Source organism: Jaculus jaculus, chromosome 16 (genome assembly GCF_020740685.1).
Source record: "Jaculus jaculus isolate mJacJac1 chromosome 16, mJacJac1.mat.Y.cur, whole genome shotgun sequence".
NCBI lineage: Eukaryota > Metazoa > Chordata > Mammalia > Rodentia > Dipodidae > Jaculus > Jaculus jaculus.
Window position 1 is genome coordinate 70753179 of NC_059117.1, and position 20914 is coordinate 70774092.

The window sequence follows — 20914 nt, forward strand, 5'->3', positions numbered from 1 at the left end:
AGGAATGTTGTCAGCCATGATGTGCTGCATGGGTGTGGGTCTTTGCTAAGCTTTCTCACCCAAGATTGGAGGACTGTTCTCTACAGCATAGCATCTGATTTATGAAATAATTCCCTTATGTGAAAAACATATGCTGAGGTTTAATGGCAATAATAATAAACTTTCTTATGTTTTGTTTTTTTCCTGATGTGTGATCTCTATCTCACCCAGCTGACCTGGAAGTCAGCCACTGTGTAGCCCAGGCTGGCTTTGAACTCACAGCAATCCTCCTCACCTCAGCTCCCAGCTATGATAATAAATGTTTAAGAGGACGAGTTATCATTTAGTTTTTTGTTTTTGTCAAACAATACATTGGTTAAGTAATCAACTCCTTCTTAAACAGCTTAAAAATGAGTGTTAATATCTGGGTATCTTCCTGAAATAAAAGGTTTTCCATTATAGAAGCCCTAGGGAACTGAAAAGCTCCAGGAACCATCAGCTCTATAGATGTTACTCGGTCTCTTTCTTTTCTTTCTAGAGACTGGCTACGCATGCTGAGCCCACCAATCGTCCCCCCCAGTCAACAGCCAGTGGAGCAGCTGCTGGAGTCCTCTGGAAGTCTGAGTGCTCAAGGTGGGGACATGAGAAATGCTATGCATACAAAAATAAAAACAATTTGCTACAAATAGAGAAAATCAATCACTTTGAAATGCCACTGCTTTCATTACTGATGGTCTAGGCTTATTCAACCAAAATGAGATAACCTGTGTCTCATCTTTGAGGATACTAATTTTTTTCTTAAACAAATTGTAGAGGGAAATTGCCCCAATCTGAAGGTTGATCCTAGGACAAAATGCAGTTTAAGGCATCAGAGTGTGGTTTTGGTGTTCAATTGGCCCTCATCTAATTTCCACCATGTGACTGTTGTGAATTTCAGTGACCATCCTTGAAATATGCTAATAGTGGATAGTGCCCCCACTCTCTTGCCGTAAAGAGTCAATGAGATACTGGACGCACAACAATGCCCACCAAATTCCAGCCACTGGCGTTCCGGGGAAGCAGACCCAGCCCCACAGCACCCCTGGGAGAGAGTCACGCCTGTGTTAGGACGTGTTAGGAGAGAGTCACGCCTGTGTTAGGACGTGTTTGGAGAGAATCACTCTGACGGTCGTGCTCAGCTCCATATCACTGGGAGAGAGTCATGTCTGTGTTAGGACATGTTAGGAGAGAGTCACGCCTGTGTTAGGATGCATTAGGAGAGAGTCATGCCTGTGTTTGTTAGGACGCTTGCACTGACGGTTGTGCTCAGCTCCATATCACTGGGAGAGAGTCATGTCTGTGTTAGGATGCGTCACGCCTGTGTTAGGATGCATAAGAGAGTCATGCCTGTGTTTGTTAGGACGCTTGCACTGACGGTTGTGCTCAGCTCCATATCACTGGGAGAGAGTCATGTCTGTGTTAGGATACATTAGGAGAGAGTCACGCCTGTGTTAGGACGCTTGCACTGACAGTCGTGCTCAGCTCCATATCACTTGGAGAGAGTCACGCCTGTGTTAGGATGCATTCGCCTGTGTTTGTTAGGACGCTTGCACTGACGGTCGTGCTCAGCTCCATATCACTAGACAAACATCCAGCCAGATGCAGTGTATAGGAGGAAGGGCTTTATTTCAGCTTACAAAGTCCAGGGGCAACTCTGTCAGTTGTGGAGAAGCTGCTTACTTCTATCCATCCAAGCAGGGAGAAACAATGGCAGCAAGCAAACACCAAAATGCAACATGAACAAACCACCAAAATTCAAACTTCTCTCTCCACACCTTTGGGCTGGAATCACCTCCACTCCCCAGTGTCAGGCCTGATGTAGTGAAAGACCCCCAGAGGGAGACCTTCACTCAAGTCTCGAGATAGCATGCACCCAAAGACACATGGGAGACCAAAGTTGCTGCAAAAGTTTGAGGCTTTATTCGGGAAACCAGAGCTCTGAGGTCGACACTTGCCTCACGCAGGAGACAGAGGAATCGACCCTGAGCCCTATTGGGTATTTCTTTTTATAGGGTTTTTTGGAAAGGAGGGGTTCACAAGGGTATTTGCAAAGCTTGTACAGTTATGTCTACATATCTTATTTGTGCATAACCAGAGTTTAAGTCCTTGGTCAGGCTATCTTGGGAAACTATTTTATTATTTTGGTTTTTCTCAAAACTGTATTTTTATTTTTTCTCTTCCCGGGACATAAAGTTTAGGTTGACCTGACCAATCCATATCTTGGGCCACCCGCAGCCTATCTTTTAGCCTATCTTTGATTTACTTCTTCCAGGAATATACAGTTCAGGCTGACCCCTAGCTGTTTCTTCACTAAGTTTACTTTAAAATTTTCCATCCTGCCTTTCAGTAGCAGGAATCTGTCTGCTAGGGGCTCAAGTAAGAAGTTTAATCAAAAATGACTGAGTCAGGCTGGAGAGATGGCTTAGCAGTTAAGGCATTTGCCTGCAAAACCAAAGGCCCCAGGTTCAATTCCCCAGGACCCACATAAGCCAGATGCACAAGGTGGCACATGCATCTCGAGTTCATTTACAGCAGCTGAATGCTCTGGCATGTTCATTCTCTCCCTCTCTCAATCTCTCTCTCTGTCTCTCTCTCTCTCTGTCTTTCAGTAAAATAAATAATTTTAAAAATGGCTGAGTCTATGGGGGGAAACTTTCAAACGCCCACATTCAGTAGATCACACACAGGTCACTGGTTCCACAAGATTGTATCAAAGCCACAAGCTCCTGCCGCCTGCTGTCCAGTCATCACAGCGTCATAGCACAGCACATAACTCACATGTTCTGTCAGTGCCAGCATAAGCAGACATGATGGCTTGAATGAGATATCCCCCCAGCCTCATTTATTTTGAGTAACAGGTCCCCAGCTGGTGACAGTCTGGGAGGTGGAGCCCTGCTGGGAGAGGTGTGTTCGAGACCAAGAACCCCCTCCACAGAGCTGGTTCACCTTGCTGCTCCTGCCAGCTGCTGGGCAAGGTGGCCACCCAGCCAAGGCTCCACCTTCTGTCTCCACCAAGGAACGTCCCCTCAAGACTGTAAGCCCACATAAGCCCTTTCCTCCCGTCAGCTGCTTTGGGTTGAATATGTAATCCCAGCAACAATATAAAAGATATAATATAAAGGCTGAAGAGATGGCTTAGTGGTTAAGCGCTTGTCTGTGAAGCCTAAGGACCCCAGTTCGAGGCTCGATTCCCCAGGACCCACATTAGCCAGATGCACAAGGGGGCACACACATCTAGAGTTCATTTGCAGTGGCTAGAGGCCCTAGTGCACCCATTCTCTCTCTATATATATCTCTCTCTGCCTCTTTCTGTTGCTCTCAAATAAATAAATAAACAAATAAAATAAACAAAAATATTTTTAAATATATAATATAAATATATATAATATCTAATATATATTATAGATATATTAAGTATATATGACATTTAATATAAAATATATAATATAAATATATATAAATAACTACAACGCAAACTTGCTGTACTGCTAATGGTATGAAAGTACAATATATATAACTGCATACAGTATCTAATATATGAGAAGAATAAACTGGGTTCCTGGTCCATGTATTCACTGTACAATCTTTACACCGTTATTTTAGAATGTGCTCCCAGTTGTAAAGAAAAGCTTACCATGAAGCAGGGCGGCATGATATACCAGCTCCAACAGCTCCTATTTACTGAGTTTCTTGATTTTACCAAGAGGCCACATGAACGATGGCCTTGTTCTAGCTAGCTTTACATAAATTCGATACTCCATGATTCTCAGGAAGCAGGATCATCTAACACTGCATTTCCCAGAACAGGACCCCGTTGTGAGTAGCATCCTGTGCCTGCGAAATCTCCCTTAATGTAGAGTTGCAGCCCTTGTCACCCAGCTAGCTACTAGCAAAGCGAGCAGTAGAACGAAGCAGGAGTGAACATCCGGCTGGCGTCCCCTTGTGCGGAACAGCCTGAAGATGAACGTCCTGAGTGAGTGGGAGCGGGGACAGTCTGTGGGGACCAGGTGAAGGAGGCACACAAAAGAATCTTCGGTGAAAACAGAAGGGCTGAGCTGGGAGGGGTGGGTGCAAACCCACGTCCAGTGAAGTACATAATTGGAGTGATAAATGACCTCAAGTGAGACTCTGTTTCCGTTTTGTGGGTTGAATTTTGAAGATTGAAGGACGATACCTAAGGATTTAAAATTTTAAAAAAAGAAGAAGAAGAAGAAGAAAAGAAACCATTATAAATTGCTGCCACAAAAGGGGCCGATCCCTCCCCTCCTGCGCTGCCCCAGGGAGACAGTAGAGGGTGACATTTTTCCTCTGGTGTGGAGCATTCAGAGACAGTGCTCATACATCTGTCTGGACTCTGAGGCTGCCCAAGGGACAGAAGTGTCCCTGTGATTTACTGTCCGAAAGTAGATTATGCCCCTCAAATTGGGAATCTTTTTGGAGGGGTACATTTATAATTACTTATGACAGAAAAATAGAATCTAAGCTTACAGGAAGGGACCTTGTTGAGAAGGAGCAAATAATTGGTTATGTTAAGTGTCCTAAATAAGCCACATGAACCAAGAGCATGGACCCTGGGCAGTGGCCCCTGGGTATCTGCATTAGCGATGAGTAGCTGGGAGGCCGCCATTGAGTCCTCACTGCCAAGCCCACTTCCGGCAGCAGGACTTCCATTGTGTTGAAGGGAAACAGAACTTGCACTAAAGACAAATGCACAAGTTCAATTCAAGGAATTATATAGATGTGCTGGCCAGTGTGAACCAGACCCATGCACCCCTTCTGTCTGCCAGCCCCCAGTTTTATCAGCCGTCTATTTCCGGCCTTCTCCCGTGCTTGACTCAACACCTTCACCCGCTCGCATTTCCCAGCTGCTCTCTATCTCCTTTCTGACATGCTTGAGCGTCGTGGTGAATTCATGCGAATCGCAAGCTGCTGTTTCCTATTTGCTTAATCTCTCTGTGTTAGGGGCATGCTTTTAGGCAGCCTCACATGGTCTACACTTATTCATAACTAAGGCTTTATCTGCTCCCATAAAATATTTGTCAAAGACAAATAACAGCACAAGTTTCCAGTTCATATACCTGGAGGGGAGGATGTGTGGCCAGGGCAGGCCAGGGCTCTTCTACGGTTTCTGTTGCTCAATTCCATGCATTTGCCATATGCCAGAAGTGTGCTGTCTTTACACTTGGTCCTCACCACCATGAGAGGGATGGCATGTGTGTGCCCACATGTGTGTGTGTGCACGCATTAACAGCTGAGGAAACTGGCATGAATTCTTAACTTTCACAAGGTCACACAACTACAAAGGCAATGGTTGACTTGGATCTAAAGGGTCCCAAACCCACCCTCTAGATTTTTACACTCTGGATTTTAAACCAGGTAAATAGATTATATGCTTTAAAATGTTATCTAAGACCATTAACTAAATAAATATACAATTTTCCAATTGGAGTTCCTGATCTATTGGGAAAACAAATTAATACATTTCAAAGTCTAAATCATTAGGTTCTTACAAATCAAGAGAAGGGTAGGGATAGCTGAGGGGACAAAGTGCTTGCCTCTCAAGCGTGAGCTTGAGCTCGATCCGAGCGCTCACGTAAAATGCTGAACAAGGTAGCGCACACTCGTCATGCTGCTGCTGCGAAGTCAAAAGCAGGAAGCTCCCTAAAGCTGGCTGACCAGCCAGTCTAGAGGAATTGGTGGAAGAAAAGAAAAGGCGGCCAGCACCGTGGCCTGCACATCCGCACTCATCCACACACATAAATATACCTCCACCTCTAGAACATATGCACGGAGAGACAGAGAGGTGGAGAACTCTGACCACTGTTTCAGCCCTGCCCTCCCGCTCCTCCTGGTTGAAAATGTCAGGTAGCCACGTTGAGATAACCAGCGGCTGGGCAAATGAGCAAAACCAGATCACTAGACCATGAACCTGTCTGGCCAGGGTCACCTTACAGGCTTTCCCAGAGTGTTACCAGAGTCAGTCAATCTTCCACCGACTGTACTCTCTCTTTTTCTCTCTCTGTCTCCACCTGATAGTTTCCCAGTTGGTAAAAGTTGACCTGTTTACTGTTTTCATCTTCTTGTTGGATAGTCTAAGTATTTAAGAACCGAGAGCTGGCCAATTTGCTCACTACACGACTCAGATTCCTGTACAAATTGCTGTCCTCTATTAGATTCTTTACATTCTCAATATAAAAAGACAAAAAGGCGCTGGGTGAAGTGGTGCACACCTTTAATCCCAGCACTCAGGAGGCTGAGGTATGAAGTTCTCTGTGAGTTCGAGACCAGCCTGGGACTACAGAGAGAGCTCCAGGTCAGACTGGGCTAGAGTGAGACCCTAATTCAAAAAAAAAACAGAAAAAGACAGGAGGTAGCGGGTTAGAGGGGAGGGGAGAAATATTCTTCCCTTGGCCATTTCTTACAACAAACATTACAAGGTTTAAAAAGTAGAGCAGTTCACAAACCTGGCCTCCAGTTTCCTCCCTCAATCCAGTGTTTTTCTACATCTAATCTACTTTTAAAATTCAAACATGAGGGACTGGAAAGATGACTAACTGGTTAAAGGCACTTGCTTTCAAAGCCTGCTGGTACAGGTTCATTTTCACTGTACCCACATAAAGCCAGATGCACACAGTGGTGTGTGTATGTGGAGTCTATTTGCAGTGGCAAGAGTCCCTGCTGTGGTCCCTCTCTGTTTCTCTCTGTCTCTCTCTCATAAATAAAAATATTTTTAAAAAGAAATTCTTTACTTTTAAAAACAATTCAAACATGAGAGTATTGAACTTAAACTCATACATTATAAGAATTAAAAAGTTATGAATTGCCTTAAGCAATGGCTCTTAATTTATTTATAAGCAGTGAAAAATTAATTCAAAGGAAATCTCATACAGAATCCTGACATAGATATATACATATATGAAAAAGCAGAGTTACTCTGGCTAAAGAGGGAACTAGGGTCAGGACTGTGATGAGCCAGTAACCAACATGGGTGTGGCTCAACCCATTACTTACCTTAGCAGGTAAATGACTCACTCAAGGTCTGTGATTGGGACCCAGCCTTCTGCCACCTCAGTACCTTTCTGTTTCTCTGATTTGGACCAACCATCCATCTTCAAACTTCTGAGACAATAAAAAGAAGAAGAAAAGGGGGAAAAGCTGATATAGGCCAGGTGTGGTGGTGCATACCTTTAATCCCAGCACTTGGGAGGCAGAAGTAGGAGGATCGCTGTGAGTTCGAGGCCAGCCTGGGACTATCGAGTGAGTTCCAGGCCAGCCAGGGCTATAGTGAGACTCTAACCTTGAAAAAACATAGCTAATATATATTCTGTCTTCCTGTGCTCCGTGCTGCATGTGCATGTGATTCCCCAGGAGCCCCTGAAGTACTGGTTTGGTGACCGCTGTAGCTTCCACACGGTTCTGACTTGGAGCTGGACCACTTCACCTCCTTCCCAGATGGAGAGGCCACGATGCACTGGGGCAGCTGGTAGCAGAGCCACATTAGACCAGCAGGGAACAGAACAATGTCCTAACTCATGTGTCATTCTAGAAAACGTGTGTAGACCATGCTAGAGGAAGGGCATGAGTCACTTCCGACCACTGAAGTTCCTGTCCCTGCTTGATTCAGTCAAGGTTCGTGTCACAGTTTCTTCTCGGTGAGCATGTCTCAGGCAGAATGGCCACCACCTTCATAGGCTCCAGGCACCCGATGGGAAGAGCGCTCTATTCACAGAATGGGTGCTGTGATCCATGCCACCCAACTGGAAGGAGAACTGGCCGGCTCTTCACAAGTCCTCCTGGGCTGTGATAAGCTCGCCGAAGACCACTTACCAGGAGTGCAGGGGCCCTTGACTCTTCTAAGGATGTGTTTTCTCGGAGCTCAGGTGAAATGTGAAGAATGGACAGGAGGTTTCGGAGCTCACCCAAGGAACCCAGCTGACCTTCGGGAAGTGAATCGCACTTTCCTGGAAGATGAGTTGTCAATTTGATTTTGACATTTGTTCCTATACAGATATGACCCTTAAATTATTCATGCCTACCACCTCCAAAGTGAAATAATAGTCTCCTCTCTCTTCAGCCTGTAGCCCTCGCCTGCAATTCGCAGAGACTGTAAGTAACAAAGGCACTCCACAGGGGTTGAGAGTCCCTTCTTGGTGGCAATGTCATTATGAGCCGTGATTAGTCTCCCACGAGATAAAATAAGCAGAAAATGCTTATTTTTTAGCTGCACTATACAAACTACCAGTGAAGAATTTACAGGAAGTCTTATGACTCCTCACAGCTAACCTGGCAGAGGGGTATCTGGCTCCCTGCTCTCCCCCACCTGAGGAGTCCTTTCATGTCCCTCTGTTTACAATTACATAATTACATAATAGTTGACATTTGCCTAATGGTGTGAGTTTAAGAGCTATGTTTCACTCAACATCTGTGGTACTTCGTGCCTAAGGTAGAGTCCAGGACATAGCACTCAAAAATATTTGACAAATGAGTAAGTCTTTGGTCGACTTGAAACATTGGATGATTAGAGATACTCTTTGGATTTTCTTTGTACCTCAAAGACGAACTTCAAATGCAAAGCACATTACAGATGTAATGTGCACTCAGGAGGCAGACGCAGAAGGATTCTGAGTTTGAAGCCAGTCTGGGCTACATATAGCAAGACTCTATCTTAAGTTTAAAAAAAAAAAAAACTGCAAAGCAGGCCTTCTCCTAAAAGAGCAACGTGGGTGATGTAAAAATAGTAATAGAGGCTGTAATGAGGTGCTGCTATGAGCTCCACACTGTGTGGGATTTCAGCCTGTGTGACCCCCTGATGACCCCTCACAATACCACCTGATGAAAGATAATCTCATATGCCTGCTTAAATTGCCCCATTGCAGCATGACCACAGACTGCCCATTTAGGTCAGTAAGAACTACACAAATGAAATGACCACTGTGTTGTTTTGTTTTATTTTATTTTGCTCACAAGCAGACACAGTGAGAGAATGGGTGCACCAGGGCCTCTCGCCACTGCAAATGAATCCATTCAAATGAAGCAAGCACCATTTTGGGTAACTGGCTTTATGTGGGTACTGGGGAATTGAATATGGGCCATGTGGCTTTGCAGACAAGTACCTTTAATCACTGAGCCATCTTTTGTTCTCAACTTAAGTCTGAGGCAGAAAGCTGTGCTCCCCTAATAACCACCAGGAGCAAGGCCGTCTTCTCTGAGAGAGCAGATCGTGGGGCTGACTGACTGGACCACACTGCCTGTACCAGGAAAAGTGCCTCTTCTCAGACCACCACACTGATGCACATGTGAACACACTTCTGCTATTTTCTCTTCTAGAACCATCCCCACCAACATGTACCAGGCACCTCAGAACCCAGAAAGACCAGCCTGGGGGCCCAGCTTCCCTTACTGGAATTGGGACATATATTCATTAGCTGTATCTTGACATCGTGTCAGAAGTCAGCTGTGGCTTCTGGAGACGTCAAAGAGTAGTAGCTTAGCTGGGCATCCTCCCCACATATAACAAATGCCTCTGGAGTTCTAACCGCACACTTACAGTCGCACATTTGAATCACGGCATATTGGTAAGTAGAGGTTTGATATATAACTGAAGAGGATGAAATTGCAATAAACCCTAATTAACCTTCTAAAACCTTCAACATGATCCTTCAGATGGCAACTTCCAGTTAAAGACAATCACTGGTCCTTGACAAAGGTACTTGTTGCCCCAGTGGCCCCTGAACTGTGCTCCTGACATAGGATTTGCCTTCCATAGTGTAGAAGAAAGCGTCTTGTCACTGTTTCTGCTTCACACGTTTGTTGACAACCAAAACTCAGCCCTTTACAGACAGTAGTGCAAGTGAATTTCCCTCCTAAGAGGATATCGATAAAAGACTTCTCAGGCACCTGGTACTAGGCAGAGGCCTATCTCCAGTGTCACCTGATGGGTTGTTAGACAGTCTGTACTCCACATGGTGACACCTCATTGGTAAACTATTTAAACAGCAGTGTATCAGTATACACATTAAAGTATAGTCCATCATTTCTCAAGATCTATAAAAGAGAAAATGCATTAATTTTTTTAAAGAAAATCCAGATGGCTGCACCAGAAAATTGAAAATCAGGTACAAATATCTTGATTCAGAGATTTTAAATCAGATAAAGTGGTGCCCTATTATTTATTGTCCATCTTTAAGCCCAAGCTTACATGTATGGGTTTTCTATTATCCACATTTAAAGTGCATTAAATATAGATAATTAAACATTTGTATTAAGCGGCTCTCAGAGGTGAAGGGGGGCTCGAGCTGATCTGACCGAGGGAGGGAGGGGGGAGAGCGGCCCAGGCTGCCACGTGAGGCTGGTTCTGCTCCGCTGCCTGTCCTCCTCTTACTGCTGTTAACCAATTTCAAAGAGAATGAGGCTGAAAGTTGGTAAATAGATTATTATCTGAAAGGTAATTTTGTTTCACTAGGAACGGCTTTATGATGGGAAGAAGAGTAAAAATGCAATTTGGACCCCTGTCCAGATGCTGTGAGCCTGGTAGCAGAAAATGGTTTTATTTGTTAACTTGTCCTCTCAGAGTTTCTATAGCCAGTCTTTAAATAGGGCGATTTAGCATTTGAAGAAAAAACAAAGTTTGCACTGTTTGAGAATATAATTGAAAATTACCCCATCCCCATGCTGGATAATTACCTTTCAAAACATTTCCCGGCACTTGACATCATAGTAGTAATTGCTTAACGATATTATAATTTCATTACGTAGGGATTCCAATGGCGAAAATACTAAGTTAGAGGCTTTGAAAATTAAGTTACAATGGAAACAAAACCTTTTATGTATGTTTAAAGTACTTATTTCTATGCAAAATTATACATAAACTCAATTTTTTATGTAAATATCATTGCTGGTAGTTTTGAAATTCATCCACTAATTGCTATGGCACTGAAATTCACAAAACCTCTGTGAGTCCCACAGTTGCTCCAGTTCTGTATTGATAGACATTGAAACAAACCCTGTCTATATGCATTAAAAAGCCAAACCTCTACTAATGAATTGGATCCATCTTGATCCTGTTGCAATTGGTTGATCAAGACCCATGACCCATTATGATGGTCATTTTCATCTTGAAAGATTTCTGAGTGGTTCTAAAAATGTATTGAGTTTTCTAATTTAATAGCACTAGCTTGAAGTTTTATCTATCTTTCCATAAAGCATAGACACAGGGTGCAGTAAAGACTGAACAATTATATGAGATATAATTCTTCTATGCTTGGGGTCAGACCACCCAGTGTGTCAATAAAGAAATTAAATGCGGTTCTCTGAGACTAGTAATTCATAATCACTTACTTCTATGACATGTGACTTTGACGTTACCCCTGATGGAAACATCAGTTTTACTTTTTGAAATATGAATGATTTTTTTGGTTTAAGGATTGTTATTCAAAGGTGAATTCATTCTGATGTTCTATATAAAACTGGTTTGGAACTCTTGGATTTATTCACATCCTTGCTTTTTTTTTCTCCATCTTGGTGATAAAAAAAATCAAACAGATTCACTTCAAGAGATCAAGTAGAATAGGGGTGATCTGGGTGGGGCTGGCTGTGGCTCGGTGGTTGAAGGCACTTCCTGGAAGTCTGACCATCCAGATTCACCAATTTATATTATTTTATTCACCAATAAAATATTTAAATATATATACATGAACAGACCCTCACATGCCTGACTCAAATATCCTCCATCTTCCACTGGTGATTACATATTTATTGATGATTATAATATTTATTGAGTACTCAGTGGGTGCTGAACATTATTTGATCCCCACTGGAGCTGTCATTGATATGCTGACTTAAGGAAAACAGGCTCAGAGCTGTGACTTTTCCCAATCTCCCTCAGCTTTGGTGAGGCAGAGATGGGATGTGGACTCCATTGCCTAACTGTCATGCAGCCTGTCTCTTATGGAGTCTTTTCCTCCCTGCTTTAAGCTGTACCAGGGCTTCGGTTCTGAGTTACTGTGACCACCTTTGAGAGTAGTGAAGTCTCTCAAGCCAGTGGCTCTGGGTTCCTGCCTTGCAGCTCACCAAGAATCGACAAGTGCAGACATGACGGAAGGGCAGGATACACAGAGGACGATTAGAAAAGAAAGTGAGCCAGGGGCTGGGTGGGGTCCTGAGCAGGTAGCCCATGTGGTGGCTTGTATCAGATTGTCATCTAACTTCGCGGGTGTAAGCTAGGCACTGAAGTTGAGATGAGCTTCCCTGGTTATGTTTAAATGCATGTGGAGAACCTAGATGCATTGATGGTCGGGTAGAAAAGCAGAAATTCAGAATGAAGCCACCAGTGGGATCAAAAGTCCATGAAAAAGTTCCTAGAAGGGAAAGAACTAGTGAGTAAAGCAGGGGCTGTTCCTGAGCATCATCTCCCTAAATCAGGTTTGGGCTGGAGGTCTTTCAGTCCCACTAAAGCAAACTGATGTCTGTGTTCTTTGGGTCTGTGTCTCTAATTATCTACCAAAAAAAGAGAAAAAGGCTACCTGGCTCCTCATCTCTGTCATTACTGAAAATGCGATACCTTATACTTCATAATTTATCTCATTGTTAGTAGCCTAAATTGTAATAGTGACTGTCATTTACTGAGCAGTTAATGCATGCACCAGGCTACGCATATTATCATGTCCAATTTCAACCTCCACAAAACCCTGGACATTGTGTTCACCAGTTCATAAACGAGGAAAGCAACATGCAGGGAGGCGAGTTCATCTACCACTAGGCAGCCGTGGTCCAGGCAACCAAGAGTGGAGCTCCCATCGTCCCCAGAGACCCCGGAAGCTGAGGCAGGAGTGCCTTGGCCTCTGCAGAGAAACTTCCTTTGATTCCTCCTGAGCCTTTAGTGGTTGCTGCTGTTGGGTATGTGTATCCGTGTTCAGCCTCTGCACATGAAGAAAAAAGGGTGGAGACAGAACCGTAGAGATCTTTTTCTTGTTATACACCTACACGTGTACATGCATGTGCAAGTGGGTGTGCACGCATGTGTGTGCATGTGCAGGCCTGAGGACAAGCTTGAGTGTTAATTCTGAAGAATGCTGGGCACCTCTATTTTGAGACAAGGTCTCTCATGTTCTGAACGAGCCTCACAAATAGGCTAGACTGGGAGCCCCACCCCATCCCCAGGACTGGAAACTCAGTGTGTCTACCACACCCTCCTATTTTTTTAATGTAAGTTGTAGGATTCAAACTTCAGTCCTCGTACTTGCAAAGCAAGGAGTCTACCAGCTGAGCTAACTCCCTAGCCCTCAGAGTCTACTGATCAAACAACCAAAGAGGGCTGGGAAGATGGCTCAGCAGGTAAGGTGCTGGCCTACAAGCCTAACAACCCGTGTTCAATTCCCCAGCACCCACGTAAAGCCAGATGCACAAAGTGGCACACGCATCTGGAGTTTGTTTACAGTGGCTGGAGGCCCTGGCATGCCCATTTACTCTCTCTTTCTATCTGTCTGTCTCTCTTTGTTTCTTTCTGCTCACAAGTAAATAAATAAAATATTTTTTTTAAAAAAAACAACAACCAGGGCTGGAGAGATGGCTTAGCAGTTATGCACTTGCCTGTGAAGCCTAAAGACCCCGGTTCAGGGCTTGATTCCCCAGGACCCACGTTACCCAGATGCACAAGGGGACGCACACATCTGGAGTTTGTTTGCAGTGGCTGGAGGCCCTGGCATGCCCATTCTCTCTCTCTCTCTCCCTCTCTTTCTCTCTCTGCCGCTGTCAAATAAATAAAGAAAAAATATAAATAAAAAAAGCAAAGAAAACAAAGTAAAAAAAACAGTCTTCCTTCTCTATTTTTCATCATTCATAGGAACTGTGTCAGTGACTCAGGTCAGCTACCACTATTAAGCCAATGTGGTTGTTAGCAAAGTCCTATCACAGTTGGAGTATATAAACCCCTGTGGATGAGGGTCATAGAAGCATAGCAGAGGCACCAGGAAGGTTATTAGATCTAGCCCTTGGGGTCTGCAAGTTCATATACTGTAATTTGGGGAGGTGTGTATGTGGTATACATGCATGTGTGTATGTTTTTGTGTGCATGTGGACACCCATGACTTCAGGTATATGAAAGCCAGAGGCTGATGTCAGGTGTCTTCAAGCCATGATTTTTTAATAATTTTATTTATTTGTTTGTTTATTTGCAAGCAGAGGGAGGCAGAGAGAAGAGAGACAGAGAGACAATGGGTGCACCAGGACCTCCAGCCGCTGCAAAGGAACTCCAGATGCATGCAACACATTGTGCATCTGGCTTTATGTGGGTACTGGGGAATTAAACCAGGGTCATTAGGCTTTGCCTACAAGCACCTTAACCACTGAGCAATCTCTCCAGTCCAGTCCCTGTTTTGGGTTTGTTTTTTTGTTTTTTGTTTTTTTTTTTTTTTGCTTTCTTTTTTCTTGTTTGTTTGTTTTTTATATAGAGAGAGAGAGAATGGGCGTGTCAGGGCCTCCAGCCACTGCAAATGAATTCCAGATGCATGTGCCACCTTGTGCATCTGGCTTTCATAGGTCCTGGGGAATCAAACCTGGGTCCTTAGACTTTGTGGGCAAGCACCTTAACCGCTAAGCCATTTCTCCAGCCCCCAGTCCCTGCTTTATGTGGCAGGATTTCTTACTGAACCTAGATCTCACCCACTCAGCTAGACTTGCTAGCCCAAGAGCCCTAGGGATTCTCCTGTCCTGCTTCCCAGGGATTACAGACGTGTGCCCAGCACTTTACGTGTGTGGTGGGGACCCAACCTCTTATACTTGTATAGCAGGCACTCTACCCACTGACCAGTCTTCCCAGCCCTGCAGGTCCATTTGTAAAACCATGCATGGGTGCTATGCTCCTGTCCTTTACCCTCCCGAGAGGACATTGCACTTGCTGGTCAGTTCTAATGTTAGAGAAGGCTGCCTGTGTTGAATCAGAATGTGGCTTCCTTGTACCATGTGCCTCTTCCACAATGCCACAGGGTCTTCTCAACTTCTCACCCTCATGCTGCCCTTCCTCACAAAAGCAGTTGTCCCATCAGCAAGCATGCTGTTTACTGGAGTTACAAGCCCAATTCCTTTGCGTCTGTTGAGTTCATTGCCTCGGGCCCTCCATATGCATTCTCTTTTGTTTACCAATTGCTTCTGAAATATGAGAAATAGAACATTTTTTTTCTTTGCTTCTAATTTGGGTGTTTCAAAATGTAGGACACCTTTGCATTTTTTAAATCTTTCTCATGGTTAAATTCCCAATTAAATGTGTTATACCACCCCCTTCACAAAAACATCAAGCATGGTGTTAAAAGATAATTTTAGGTACATTAAGATTTTAAAGAGTTTATTTAAAGAGTAGATAAAAAGTCATGAATAAAGGGTCGGGAGTTTAGTTTAGCAGTGGAGCCCTTATCTAGCTTGCACAAGGCTCTGGGTTTGGACCCCAGCACTGGGAAAGAAAAAAACAGGATTTGAGAATTAGGGGCTGAAGAGATGGCTTCGCAGTTAAGGCACTTGCCTGCAAAGTCTAAGGACCCAGGTTTGAGTCTCTGGTACCCAAGTAAAGCCAGATGTACAAAGTGGCACATGCATCTGGAATTTGTTTGCAGTGGCTGGAGCTCATGGTGCACCCATTGTCCCTCTTTCTGTCTCTCTGTGCTTGCAAATATATAAGTAAATAATTTTTAAAATTGTGTGTGTGTGTGTGTGTGTGTGTGTGTGTGTGTGTGTGTGTGTGTGTCAGAGAAAGAGAATTAGTCACTACCAGGCTGAAGTCGATGGAGCTGAAGCCAGGAAGAGGGGCAACTTTTATGAAGTCTACTTGAATGCTAGACCAAGAAAACGCATGCAGTCAGCTAACATGAACGCGAGTCAGCCAACGTGAGCGCGCCTGGGCAGACATCACTCTGACACTGTTGTCACCGTCTACGCTGAGTTGGGCTTTGCTTCATTTACTATGGAGGACTCGGAGGAGCTAGAGACAGTCTAGACCCAATCTAGCCTGTCGATCGGCGGCTTTTACCAGGGTGTGCTGAAGGCTGGAGGCTGGTGTCTCCCTCAGCCCTGTGCCTCCGTCTAGTTCCACAGGTGCTCTCCAATGAGTACTTTGCAGGCCCCGCCCCCTTTTGTCAAATTAGCATCATAATATTTGCCTATTCCTCTGGCTACCAGAGAAAGCCCACCTGGAGCACCAATGGCTCACCCAGGGAAATCCCAGAAAGCCAGGCAGGTGGATCACTGAACTTCCTTCAGCTGGGTTCAACCCGCAAGAGCCAACTGATCCCCCGGTTCACCACACTCCCCCTGAGAACAGACCTGCTTCTTGCACTTCCGACCCTCACACCTAGCGCCCAGCTCTGGAAAGGACTGTGTTAAATGTTGTGGGTGATTAAGAGAAAGGTGGGCTTGGGGTATGATTTCAAAGCTTCACTTCACTCACCATCAGGGCACATGGACCTAATCAGTCTGTTGATGCCCTGATGGTAACCATGCCAGTTTGCTCTGTTTTGGGCTGAGTGGGGTAGACCATCTCTCCAGACCCTGGGCCATAGGCATTTCATGTATGCCTGCAGGAAAGTTTCCGTTGAGCCTCTGTTCCTTCAGGCCTCTCATGCCCGTCGCCTCAGCCTTTAGAAGCCAGTCCTGATGAGCTCACAGCCGGCAGTGTCTTCTTGGCCCTCAGTGAGCTGTGCTGACAGAGAGGAACGCTGGCCCCATCACTGGCTTTCCTGGGTCTCCTCCCTTCCTCCCCAACTCTGAGGTCACCACACAGTCTTTCTGAAGGACTCAGGACTCTCCAAAATGCCAAAGTGCTCAATGCTACTGAGCACATGCAAGTGTTCAGAAAGCACCCTTGTAAAACATGTTAATTTTAGGCCATTTCCTAGAAACTCTGCCAGCAAACTACTGATTTGAGCAGTGATGTTTTCTCCATCCCGGCCATCAGCTTACAAGCAGATCCATCCACATCTGTGTACCCAGCACGCAGACCTCTCCACCACTAATAAAACTACACATCACCACATGTCTTCTATATGTGTTCTCTGCTTTATATGTCATATATGTGTAAATGACATGATTCCAGTGCATATCTGTTTGATAGCTTTCTAGGTCATAATGAGAAAAGCTTTGCTAGTTTTTTTGTTTATTTGTTTTGGTTTTGTTTTTGGAGGTTGGTTCTCACTCTAGCCCAGGCTAGCCTTGAACTCACATTGATCCTTCTACCACTGCCTCCTGAGTCCTGAGATTAAAGGTGTATACCACTGTGACAGCAAGCTTTTTTTGCAAAGAGAGATAAAGAGAAGAGAGACAGAAAGACTGGTATGCCAGGGCCTCCAGCCTCTGCAAACAGACTCCAGAAGCATGCGCCACTTTGTGCATCTCACTTTACGTGGGTACTGGGGAATCAAACCCATGTCCTTAGACTTTCAGACAAGCACCTTCACTGCTTAGTCATCTCTCCAGCCCATAGAGAGAGAAAAAAAAATGTTGCACCAGAGCCTCTTACCACTGTAAACCAACTCCAGACGCAGGTGCCACCTTGTACATCTGGCTTACATGGGTACTTGGGGAATCGAACCTTGGACCTTAGGCTTCATAGGCAAGTGTCTTAACCACTAAACCATCACTCCAACCCCACTGTTTTTTAAATACTTTATTTATAATTTATTTGCAAACAGAGAGGGAGGGCTGGTAGAGTAAGGCACACCAGAGCCTCTTGCCACTGCAAACAAACTTTAGACACATGCGTCAGTTTGTGCATCTGGCTTTACATGGGTAGTGGGGATCTGAACCTGGGCCATGAGGCTTTGGAAGCAAGTACTTAGCCATCTCTTCAGCCCAGGATCTGCTGTTCAGATGTTGGATTTCTATGTGGCACCGTTCTCCTGATTGAGTCTTGAGTGTTGCTCCAGTTTCCCTCTTCCTAAGACACACGACCCCTTTGTCCCTTGGCCCTGTCCCTTTCTTCTTTGTCCTCCAGGACCTTCTCCACACTGTTCTGACTTGTTGTTTATTCTTGATCCCACATTGGGGATCCAGTGTTTCTTCTCCCTCCTATACTACTGTGTGAAATCTAACCAACATCTACAACATTCCTCCTTTCTAGTCCAATGTTTACCTGTTGCATAAAGAACCCCCCCCCACAAGAAATGATGAACCCCGTCTTGTAGCCCTTCCTCCATATGTCACCTAAGGAGCTCTAGGACAACAGCTAACCTGTCTATGGTTCCCCTTTCTTCCCCACAGGTGAAGAGGACCTGAGTGTGGAAGAAGATGAGGAGGTGTTGACCCTGTTGTATGACCCCTGCCTAAATTGCTATTTTGACCCTCAGACTGGGAAATACTATGAGCTGGTGTAACTCCAGCCTCCAGGGCAGAGAGTGGCCTCCCCGCTGGAGCAGGATAGCTGCTTGATGTCGGTTGAGGAGGCACCAGGACCCATATATAGGAGGATCAAGAAATCAAAAGATAGAGAAAATGAAGCAATTTTGTGAAGAAAGCTGAAAGTTCAGAGCACCTGCATTCCTTCTGTAGATGTGTGTGGATTTTGAAAACTGTGAAGGAATTAATACAAAGACAAGACTAGGATTTTGAATCAGTTTGTATTTGTTTATTCTCATCCTATACATTTTATTTCCTATGTTTTATGTAGGCAAATTAGGAAATACTCATTCAAATTTTTGCAGTGTTAATCTGTAAATGATGGCCTGATACAGTACAGAAAATGTATTCTTGTTGAAAACATGTCTGATACTTTTTATTTTGTGACTTATTTGTATTAAAAATAAAGCGTGGGCTGGAGAGATGGCTTAGCAGTTAAGCGCTTGCCTGTGAAACCGGAGGACCCCGGTTTGAGGCTCGGTTCCCCAGGACCCACGTTACCCAGATGCACAAGGCACGCGTCTGAAGTTCATCTGCAGTGGCTGGAAGTCCTGGTGAGCCCATTCTCTCTCTCTCTCTATCTGTCTGCCTTTCTCTCTGTGTCTGTTGCTCTCAAATAAATAAATAAGAATGAACAAAAAAAAAGTGTGATGGGTCGAAAGGCCACTTTTTGTTTATCCACTGTCCTTGACAGACGTCTAAGGTAACTGCACCCATGGCTTTAGACTCTTAGCAAAGGAACACAAATAAGACACGTGTTGTGATCACATTTTACTGGCTCGGGCCCCACACTTTCCATCTCATTTTAGTTCACCCACAGTTTGCCAAAGATCACAACATTGTTAATCACTTAAGCTTCTTAGCACTTTGCCTTGTTTTTGCTCTTTTTAATCTTTTACCAATTATCTTTGAATTCTAATAATCTAGCTCCTTGAATCCAGCTTTAACAAGAAGCTGCCATTTGAACACCCACCACCTTCGCTGTGTCTGTGACTGGGGCCTGAAGGAATCTGGGAGCTTGTTTGTTCTTGGAGGTTATTCCAGAGCAACTCTGTTTGCATCCCCAAAACAAAAACTCTGTTCCCTGCATTCAGGTAGATGCCCTTGAACAGAGTGCCGAGCACATTAATACTGAGCTCCAGGAGGTCCTTATTATATTAACTGGAATATTTTGTATTTAATAAAGATTTTTAATAAAAAAGTACCATTGGAAATGAAAATTTATCTGTGTATGGCTGGATGTAATGGCAGAGCTATAATTTCATTTAATGTTGCTTGAAATAAGAGAAAATAAGAGCTGTTTTTTTTTTTTTTATAAGCAGAATCAGGCTCCCGTTTAAAGTGTAACACAGTATTCAGAACCATGTTTGTATTTGATAAGCTTTTAATCCTATTTTTCTCAAATTATACCTTTGTTAGGAGTTTCTCTCTAAGATCTTCATGCTCACAAAATGGCATGAATAAATGAGGCTTCACAAAGCCTACAGAAAGATAAAAGAGGTGAGATCATCTTGATCAACTCCTTGAAGTCATGAGCACAGGTTGGAAAGCCTTGTGCCTTCTTTAATCTGCGAACCATCCACATAAACAAGAAATCCAATCAAAAGTCGGCATTGGCTAACAGGCACAGTTACATCAAAACCATCATGAGCTGCAGTGTGGGGAAAAAAAAAAACCTGTAAGGCTACAAGACTGTCTGGTGGGCCCCAGACCAGGGTGCCTCCAGGTCTGCCAGTGGGGTGAGGCTGGCACTTCAAAAACAACAGCAGACTTGTTTGGCATTCTCTTTTTCAGATATTTACTTATGAGTTTATTTATTTTTATTTGATAGAGAATGAATGGTTTTACTGGGGCCTCCTTCAGAAGCCTTCATCACCCTGTGCATCTGGCTTTACATGGGCACTGGGGAATCGAGCCCAGGCTGTCAGAAGCCTTCATCACCCTGTGCATCTGGCTTTATACATGGGCACTGGGGAATCGAGCCCAGGCTGTCAGAAGCCTTCATCACCCTGTGCATCTGGCTTTATACATGGGCACTGGGGAATCGAGCCCAGGCTGTCAGAAGCCTTCATCACCCTGTGCATCTGGCTTTACATGGGCACTGGGGAATCGAGCCCAGGCTGTCAGAAGCCTTCATCACCCTGTGCATCTGGCTTTATACATGGGCACTGGGGAATTGAGCCCAGGCTGTCAGAAGCCTTCATCACCCTGTGCATCTGGCTTTATACATGGGCACTGGGGAATCGAGCCCAGGCTGTCAGAAGCCTTCATCACCCTGTGCATCTGGCTTTACATGGGCACTGGGGAATCGAGCCCAGGCTGTCAGAAGCCTTCATCACCCTGTGCATCTGGCTTTACATGGGCACTGGGGAATCGAGCCCAGGCTGTCAGAAGCCTTCATCACCCTGTGCATCTGGCTTTATACATGGGCACTGGGGAATCGAGCCCAGGCTGTCAGAAGCCTTCATCACCCTGTGCATCTGGCTTTACGTGGGCACTGGGGAATCGAGCCCAGGCTGTC

General features: G+C 44.6%; 1 protein-coding gene across 2 annotated transcripts in view; it reads left to right on the forward strand.

The window, feature by feature from the left end:
• Cfap20dc (CFAP20 domain containing) overlaps positions 1-18813 on the forward strand; it is a 252383-nt gene extending 233570 nt beyond the window's left edge. For both annotated transcript variants that reach the window (XM_045135745.1, XM_045135746.1), the window contains 2 exons: positions 518-612; positions 18259-18813. In XM_045135745.1, coding sequence (XP_044991680.1) covers positions 518-612; positions 18259-18371 — 208 coding nt within the window. In that variant the 3' untranslated portion in view covers positions 18372-18813. The remainder of the gene's footprint in view (positions 1-517; positions 613-18258) is intronic.
• The last annotated feature ends 2101 nt before the right edge of the window (positions 18814-20914 follow it).